Below are 10,018 nucleotides of genomic sequence, written 5' to 3' on the forward strand. Positions count from 1 at the left end.
TCTTTTTCAAACGTGTTGCGAAGGTGTGTAAACTGGAATTCCTCTCCTGGAACGTGATCCCGACTGATTCCCTGCGTAACACTGAGACAGACAGCAGCAAGACCAGTGCACACTTCCTCACATACAATTTTATTCACAAAAAAAATAAAAATAAACAAAAAGACAGTTTTAAAATGAAGTTAAGACCAAGTCTCAAAATCACTTACACATGAGATCAGTCATTATGTGTCAAATATTTATTCCTTTAAAACATTTATTACTGATTAAATTCATGTAGGGAAAACTGAATAGTACATCTCTTTTTCTCCAGTGTACAGTAAACCACAGCTGACGAGTGTATTGCAACCATAGCACACGGGGCATGTTAACACATGCAAAGTTTGGTGTGCCAATTATGTGTGTATGTTCTATACTGAATATAAACACACAAATATATTTATATATACATACACGTAATGAATAGAAATCATAAAGTGTGAAATTTGACACCATATCTAGGTCCTGGAGGCCACCGTGACAACTCGTATCAGGATCCCTAACTGGCAGCCCGGAGTCTGCCCAGAGTCTGAAAACTAAATGTTTCCAACAGAAGCTCAGCCAATATCTATAGCTCTTTCCATTTATTACTCTCCCAATTCAAAAATAAAGATCAAAAATATGTCAGTTATAGACATTGTACGATGCTTCGGCCTCTTGGCAAACCCTGGCGGTGCACGTGCAGAGGGAGAGGAGCTCGGGGCCCCGAACACACCGGGATCCAGCGCTGCAGTCCGTCCTTGTTTTGTTCTTACATCATCAGTCCCACTGTCTGCCACACTCATCGCGAATGCCACAAAGAAAAAAAAAAAGAAAGAAAAAAAGAAAGAAAAAACACTGTGCGGTAACACTTTCATTGAACAGGTAGGTTGTGACAGAGGAAAGCAAAGAAAAACATGACATCAGACTTGGAAACATTAGTCAACTCTTGAAAATATTCTGCAAGCTGGAAAAATACAGTAAATCTTTTGACAGTCTAAATGCAAGTCTGGCATTACCTTTTACAAACCCCTTCAAGCAAAGTGTTACATGCAAGGGCAAAAAAAAAAAATACACAGTTTGCTATGGATTGGAGATCACCGCGACGACGACGAGAAGCCAGTTTCCAGAGTAAGAGCCCCTTGATGGACCGAATGCAGGAGGTGAGTCCGGGGCTGCTGATATGTGGGTGGTTTGGGGGGGTGGGGAGGCCAGTGGCTGCAGAAGTACAGAAGGAAATAGGGAGGAGGAGGGAAGGCAGCCCCAAGCACTTCCTGAGGGTCCCCTTACACCCCGATTCCCCCTGCCTCATGGCCTACCAGGGGTCACTATGGCACCAGGGCAAATGAGAGCCGCCACTGAGCTCCTAATATTTTTTTTCCCATAATATTGGCAGTATCATTTTATTTTTGTGTTTAAAATACTGAGGAAAAGATTTAAAAAGCAACCTCTGAAAGCGGTAGTAAGACTGCGGTGAACGGTGCTTTCAGAGCCGGACGTCCCAGAGCTCCAGGAGCGGTTCAACTGCTCTGCCGCAAAAAAAATAAAATAAAATAAAAAATAAGAAGCAAAAAAAAAGAAAAGAGGAGGTTAGAGGGGAGCGGGTGGGAAAGCTTGGCAAAATATCGGCAAAGAAAAAATAACATTAGAAGTCACCAGTTCTGTCCATGGATTAGTTACTATAGGTCGTCTACCAATCATCTTCATCATCAACATCATCTTCATCATCTGTGGGGTAACCCCCCCCCTCCCCCCTTGCAACAAGTCAAATAAAAAAATCAAAAATCTAGCAGTTCATGATCTCTTGGCGTGAGCTGTGGTAACGCGGTGTCTGAAATGTTAAACCGTCGAGAGGTGGTGACACCTCCACTCTTCCTCAGAAAAAAGAAACACCTCCCAACCAAACAGCCCCCCCCCCCACCCCCCCCCCAAAAAAAGAGAAAGAAACAAAAAAATCCAGAAAAAGGTGAAACCCTCCTCCTCGTCAGGCGCAGAGTCTGACGTGACTCTGAATGTCCCGTGTGCAGTGGAATGAGGAGGAGGGCTGAGATACTGGGTGGGGGTGGGGGTGGGGGGGGGTTGTGTGGAGACAAATCGGAGCATTAAGGTGTTCACTTGTCAGCGTGCAGATCCTTAAACAAAGGAGGACCTCAGGTCAATAGTGCCCGTCTGCTGACTTCCAAATAAAACTTGATCTGACGTCTAATAAAATCTGTACACTTGTTTTGAAGTCTTCATGATTAGTTTGTCCAAAGGGGACTTTTTTTTTTTCTTTCTTTTCACCGTATATTTATTAAATCTTTATCTGCTCTTTAATTTAGATGCTCTGAGTCCCAGCTTGTGTTTATGCATGTGTGAAGAGGGAAAGAAAAAAAAAAGACGCCGCCGGCCTTTTTTTTGGTGTGTGTGTGTGTGTGTGTGTGGATGGCTTGGAGTTTGCTAGCAGCACTTTTTCTTCCGTTTACTGTTCCGGGTGAGTTTGACCACGTCGTTCTGTTGCTGCTGCTGCTGCTTGGCGAGCACCTCCTTCTTGGCTCTTAGCACTAGCTCCGTGATGCAGTTGAACATCTACAGGAGAAGAACAAAACCGGCGCCGGGTGGTGAGTACAGCAACCAGACTGGAGGAAGAGACGGGCTCAAAAAAAAAAAACAGTTGGGGCTGAAATCTAGGGATAAGACCCATCATCGAGGTGTTTTTTTTTTTTGATCTCTATCAGCGTTTTATTCGCTTGATAACCAATGAAGTGAATTAATTAAAAAAACTTTGGCTCGGCTACAGCTCTTTGTCGGCCCATCTGTTTCGGTTTCACTCACCACAGACTCGGACTTACTGTCCCGCCCACGACACTATCTGTTCCTGGGTATTACGTTGACCCATTTTCACTAAAATATTTTCATTTTCACTGTAAATGCATATAGGTTCCAAATATCCGTTTCATTAACTACTAATAATCGGTATCGGCTTTGAAAAACCAGTATTGGTTGGTCAATAGCGACATCTGTTGAAAGTGTCCCACCAAAGCCATCACCATCCATTTACATAGCATTAAAGGAACAGTTTGAGAAAAAATGGTTATTCTGGGCGCAAGTCGCCTGTAGCCACAGTTTAGCTTAGCATAAAGACAAACACACAGGCCTGGCTTTGTCCAAAAAGTATAAAAATGATAAAGCAACTGTACAGTTAGTTAGATAACACCTTATATGTTGTCTGCTTAAAATGTGAAAAAAAAAAGAAAGAAAAAAGGTGCCTATTTGTAGCTGTACAGGGGGTTAGATGCCGGACTTCCTGAAGTCTCCACTGGTTGTCCTACCATAATATTAAGAAAATAACTAAATAGTATGTGTAATTTAGCAGGCTACAGAAAAGGTGCTGGTAAGTGTGTTTTATTACCTTTACACAGGACAGTTTAGTGGTTTCCAGTCTTTATGCTAAGCTAAGCTAAGCCAGCCATATGAAGATGTCGAGTTGGGCTTTAGGAAATTCTGATTGTGAGAAATTAGGAGTTTTTTCTCTCTCAATGTTTTATAGAACAAACAATACATTGAGAAAATAACTAGTAATTGATCATGAAAATAATCGGTAGTTGCAGCCCTAAAGTGTATTTCCCTTTAAGGCTGTGGATCCCAAACTGGGGCGCTGGGAGTTTTAACAGTGGTTCTACGCTAAATATGAACAAAAAAGTGCATGGTTCTGCTGCACTGCTAGCAAAGCATCAACAAGTTTGTGAAAGGACTGTCAGGTGCAATAAACAATACACTTCGTGAGAAACAAATTGTGGCAGAGAATCTTGATATCAATTCTAAGCTTAAAAAAACATCTTAACAGTAAACAATTAAACAACAAGCTGCAGGAAACGTTTGGGAACCACTGCTTTAAGGAATGCTGTGTACAATGAGACAGAGCACAGGGAGCACCCTGGGACGGCCTGCTGATCAGCAGGTAGGACAGCATTCAGACACGCTGCCTCATTCATTCATGCATACCAGACATGTCCCAGAGACCACTCCACACAAACACCTCAGTCTGCACCAGTGTTGGGCTGTAACACATTACTCAGTAACATATTCCACAGAGGAATCCACAATTCTCCCATCCCGGAATGCTGTGTGGACTAACCAAATCCTCCCCCGCACCGCTGTGGAGGAAGGTTTGGCAAAGCAAGACTACTGTCCACAGTAACCTGTAGTGTAAGGGATACAATTTCCAAACAAGTTGCCTCTTCGACGTTGATGTTTTTTTTTTTTTTGCACTCGTCTCGAAACTAATCCAAGCAACGCTGCGTTACTGCGTTGCCCAAATGTGATTGTTTTTTTTGGGCCGTGGTCGGCTTTTGTATACGACGACGTGACGGGTACGCTCGTCGTAATTTAGCGCGCGTTAGGTCAGGGCTGAAAACCCAAACGAAAGATGACGGAAAGCAAAATACTTCCAACAGCTGGACGTATTGTCACGATATAAAGGCTCTGATCCTGGTGGAACATCGACGTCGTCCAACATGTCCCTGTGAGCAGAGCCGCGTCCCTCTCTTCTCTTGCCTTGCACACGCAGGCACAGCGAGTTACTACGGTTGTGGAAATCTGGATCGCCAGGTCCTTTTCATTATGGAAGCTTATGTAAAACTCAGAAATAACTACATAATAAGCCTATGTTAATGTGCGACAGTCTTCGCATCACACAGTAACAGCCTGAATGCAGAATGTCTGCAGTTCTGCAGTTTGTGGGCAGCGAAAGCTTGTGGCAGAGTAGCATTTCGGGGGGGGGGGCTTTAAGCCTGATCACTCCGAGTATAATAAAGACAATGAGTCTATTCCCTTATTTGACAGAAATCTATGCATTTTCCTGATATTTCTGACTTTTTGGTAAACAAAAATATTATGTATGTGTAAATGGAAAAGAATGTATTATTTAAATAAATCACCTGGAGAGTCCGATGCAGACTGACCCTAGACAATACAACTGATATTCAGGGCCCTATCTTGCACCCGGCACAATGCAACGCCCAATGAAAGTGTCTTTAAAAATCAAAAATCAATTGCTGACATTAGGAGAAACTCATATATACATCAAAAGAGCAACACATCGGTGGTAGAAAGGTTTAAGAACGGGATTGAGAGCGGCTGGGACGTCGTCTAAATACCAAATGCACCTGCGCTCATCTGTGCACCCACGGGGGTGCTGGTCTTACAGGGAGGTGTTCAGGTAAATTCTTGGCACATTTTTATCTTACGGTAGCGGAAAGTGATCATTTCCATTTATGATCTGCTCATGAGCTTTCACTTAACACACAAGCAGATGAGTTTCTTCTCCTGAAAATCTCTCCTTCCTGCTTAGCAAATCCGCCGTCATAATCGCAATGCGCCAAAGGTACAAAATTGTCTGGCTTTTAAAAGAGAGCAAAGTAATGGTATTACTTTTTTCAAGGAGTAATACTGTACATATTGCACTTTCTGAGTAACTTGCCCAACACTGGTCTGCACACTGGTCAGATGGCAGAAACAACAACTTTACCTCTTCAACGTTGATGTTCTCTTTTGCGCTCGTCTCAAACAGGTTGATTCCCATCTGCTCTGCAAACTTCTGCGCGTCAGTGGTCTCGACCACCTTGGAGTTGGGGTCGTCGTTTTTGTTTCCCACTGAAAGACAGAAAAGGTTGCCGGTGTGATGTAACAGGACCGTCTGGACTCAAAACACACTGGAACTCATTTTTCAATGCCATCGAATACATTCCAGAATAGAGTCTATTCTTAGGCAAACGGTGCCTAAGACTTTCCTTGAATGGTGAAAGGTGCAAGCTCACCTAATATTCGGCACACATCGTCACAGTTCTGGTTGATTTCATGTAGCCATCGTTTGACGTTGACGAAGGACTCGGCACTCGTGACGTCGTACACCACTATGACCCCGTGCGTCCCCCTGTAGTATCTGAACATGCAGACGGAGAGAGACAGTCAGCCTTCAACATCAGGAAACTCCGGACTACAACATACATCCACACATAATGTGTCAGCTAGAACACAACACTAAGAAGCGCCTAAAAATCAGAAAAGGATAGGGCTGGGCGATATAGAGAAAATCCAATATCACAATATTCTTGACCAAATACCTCAGTGTTGATATTGTATGGTTGACTATTGGTGCTTTAACAAAATGTTATTTACACAATGAGATTTTTTATAAATATTCTCCAGAAATGATTTAATGACTTAGCGGGTAAAGGTAAATAATAGAACAGCTAGAACAGTCTGGTAAGTTCAGAAAATGACATCACTTTACTGTAATGCAGCCTGTAAAACCAGGTAAAGACAACACTTAAAATATTACAATATTACCAAACTCTAACATGATATCTAGTCTCATATCGCGATATCGATACAACATTGATGTACGGCCCAGCCCTAGAAAAGGATTTAGAATCAGAACCAGAAAATGAGTTATTGCCAAGTAAATAACACAAGGAATCTGCCTTGGTGGTTGGTACATGCACAAACATATTAAACATGAATATGAAATGTAACAAACAATAAACACAGAAACAAATGTGTTCAATATCAAATTTAATAAAAAGAGGCTGTGTGGAGTAGTGCGGGATAGAGCCCGACCGATAAAGGATTTTTAAGGCCGATACCGATACAAATATTTGGTCAATTAAAAATCCGATATACAGTCCCTGACAAAAGACAGAGCCGCAACCAAATCAAAGCTCTTCTACATTTTGGGGCAGCAAAAACAATGATTTTTTAAATCATTTTTTTTATTAAACTTTCAAAAAATAGTCTTTTTAACCTAATTTGGCAGCACCCCTGCACTAATTCTGAGGTGCCCCAGTTGAAGATCTCGGCTAACAGTCAACAAAAACTACTAGATCTAGTACAGTCCCGGACAAAAGTCTTGTCGCTTATCTATTTTGTAGAAACACCTGCTATTAGCCTGACTTTTAATTAATCAATTGGTGTAAGAAATAGCTCATATGAAAAGCTAAAACCCTCCCAAATGATGTTCAATGCACTGGAATAAATTAGTTTCACTAAAAAAAGATTTATTATTTAACAAGACAGAAAGGTCAAATTTGCAAAACAAAAGTTTTGTCGCCTATACATAAATTGAACAAATTTACTACAAATACTAAATATGTCAGAAAATTAATAGTGGTGCTGTGAGATTCAAATTTAATATCTTGTATGACTTCCATGAGCTTGAAGGACTGCATCCATGCGGTTTGGCAAGGATCCAGACCATGTATTGATGAAGTCATCAGGAATAGCTAGAAAGCAGTCTCCGCATCTCCCAGATTCATCAATATTCTTTGGTTTGGTCTCCATGCTTCCTCTTTCATCCTACCCACATATGCTCCATGATGTTCATGTCTGTGGACTGAGCCGGCCATCCTGGAGCATCTTGATCTTCTTCGCCTTGAGGAACTTTGAAGTGGAGATGGAATATGCGATGGAGCACCATCCTGCTGCAGAATTTGGCCTCTTTTATGGTTGGGAATATAAGAGGTAGCTAAGATTTCTTGGTATTTGAGACTATTGATGTTGCCTTCCACCCTGCAGATCTTTCGCACACCCCATACTGGATGGAACCCCAGACCATGATTTTTCCGCCACCAAACTTCACTGTTTTCTGGGTGAATCTTGGATCCATGCGGGCTCCAGTAGGTCTCCTGCAATATTTGCGGCAACTGTAGTGTAATTCAACAGAAGATTCATCTGAAAAATCCACTTTATTCCACTTCTCCAGCGTCCATCCTTTTAGCAGGCTGTGGGCCTTGGCAAATGCTGCACGGTTTTTCAATTGTCTTTTGTTTAGTGCTGGCTTCTGGGCACTGATTCAACCATGGAGGCCATTTCAAGACAGAATCCGACAAACCGTTCTGATTGACACAGGGACTTCAGTGGACCAGGTCTGGTGGAGCTCTGCTGCAGTGGAAACTGGGCTGGCCTTGGATTTTCAAGCCAACAAACGGTCCTCTCGAGCAGTTGTCTTGCGGGGTCTGCCTGACCTGGGCTTGTCAAAAACGTCTCCAGTGTCTTCAAATGGTTTTTTTATCCTCTGTACTTGACGCTGAGACACATTGAAGGTGTCTGCCACATCAGCAGTGGATCTGGTCTTCAGCCTCTTGAGAATCAAAACTTTAGTCTCAGGGTGAATCTTAGGCATGTTTGCAGAGGTCTAGTTGCAGTTGATGTGAAGGTCTAGTGTACTGGGGTTGTTTTTATACACACCTGAGACCTAATTGATCCATTATTAGTCCCAGGTGAAGCTCACATGACAAGGCGACAACACTATGTCTTTGCAAAAATTGACTCAGTGGGCTTTACCAAGCTTGAATATTAAAATACTTTTGACAGTTTCTTTTTGCACTGAAACATTATTACAAAAGCTGTTGGGATTAAAATGAGCCATTTCTTGTAAATAATCTTGATTAGAAATATATTTCAGCGGCACTCAGGTCAATTTGTACACAAGCGACAAGACTTTTGTCAGGGACGTACATAACAGATTTCCCTAATATTAGTTATTGTAGTTATTTATGAGTTCTAACTAGAATAATATGATAATATTTGTTACATAACAGAACAGAGGAACATCACAATACATAATAGTTCTGATAAATAATGTATAAAAAATACAAACGAAAGAAAGAAATGAAAGTTAAAGTCCTTGGAACAAAAACACACACACACACACACACACACACACCACACACACACCACACACACACACACACACACACACACACACACACACACACACACACACACACACACACACACACACACACAACACACAACAACACAACAAGGATATATAGCATTGTACATGATGACAATGTTCAAATTGTACAGGAACACAAATATCTGGAATATGGTACTTGTATCGAGAGTCCTTTAACTTTTTTAATTGTTTTTGTGGTAGGGCTGCACAATTAATCGAATTTTAATCGCGATCACAATTTGGACTTCCCACGATCAAATTTGCGTGATCGAGTCGCAATTATTTTTTATAAACGTCATTTCATAGAACACTCCAGGTTTTTTGCAAAGCCCATCTACCGTCTGCTCATGAGCCAGTCAGAGTAGTTCACTGCACCCCGTGCAGCTTAGTTTCTAGATGTAGACAGTCACAGAGGACAGAGTAACGGGAGGAAAACTCAACAGATAGCAGTCGGTTATACGTCGGTCTTGAAGTTTACCAGTTTACCAGTAAACGCAACATTTTGTCCCATCAGTTGTTTTTCAGACAACAGCAGTGACCAGTGCTAGTTGGTGCTAGTAGCATTAGCTGTTAGCTAATAGCGTCTGTTAGCTGTTAGCTAGCAGCGTCTGTTAGCTGTTAGCTCCTCTAGGACGCACCGGTGCTAATGTCCTCGCATCCGCTGCAATGTTGTTTATATGGATATGGTTTAATTTTGCGTTACATGACCCATTTTGTCTGCAAAGCCGTGCCTGTGTTGGATCTTTCTACGCTCTCTCATCCTACTCTCTCTCCACTTACTCCACGCCCCGCCACACAGCGGCCGCCGGTCCACACTTCTGATATTTGTCTACAGTTTAAATTTTTTATTAACACAGCTGTATATTGTTAAATACGAGGGGCAAACCTGTATTTGTACCAGTGTTTCCGCGGGTAACTGGTATCGCGGCCGCCACGGCGAAGAACACAGAAGAAGTTATTGAATGCAGCTAACTTCAGTTGGTAGAGTAACAGCGTGAGACGGAGCTGCTGGACCTGGACCTGGACCTGGACCTGGACCAGAGATGTGACCCATGGCCAGAATATCATAGTTCATAAAAATGCAGCGCAGTGAAGATACAGACGTTTAATACACACGACGTGTGTATCCACCATTCGACCCGTGCTGGACCCGTTCATAATGATCAGGCGTCTCTCTGTGAGTAGCCTAGCGTCCATCACACTCCCTCTCCAGTTATAAATAGCCTAAAGCATAAAATTTGTTTTGGTTAAAATCAACAAATAATCATGAGAATAATCGCGATC

General features: G+C 42.2%; 1 protein-coding gene across 2 annotated transcripts in view; it reads right to left on the reverse strand.

The window, feature by feature from the left end:
- Positions 1-2,277: 2,277 nt before the first annotated feature.
- Positions 2,278-10,018, reverse strand: part of LOC116686652 (ras-related protein Rab-35) — an 18,728-nt gene continuing 10,987 nt past the window's right edge. The window contains exons 4-6 of one of the 2 annotated variants that reach the window (XM_032511670.1): positions 5,814-5,938; positions 5,525-5,649; positions 2,278-2,583 (exon numbers count right to left, since the gene is read on the reverse strand). In XM_032511670.1, coding sequence (XP_032367561.1) covers positions 2,455-2,583; positions 5,525-5,649; positions 5,814-5,938 — 379 coding nt within the window. In that variant the 3' untranslated portion in view covers positions 2,278-2,454. The remainder of the gene's footprint in view (positions 2,584-5,524; positions 5,650-5,813; positions 5,939-10,018) is intronic. The other variant, XM_032511671.1, reaches the window with a different exon arrangement.

This window comes from Etheostoma spectabile, unplaced genomic scaffold, assembly GCF_008692095.1.
Source record: "Etheostoma spectabile isolate EspeVRDwgs_2016 unplaced genomic scaffold, UIUC_Espe_1.0 scaffold433, whole genome shotgun sequence".
NCBI classification, from domain to species: Eukaryota; Metazoa; Chordata; class Actinopteri; order Perciformes; family Percidae; genus Etheostoma; species Etheostoma spectabile.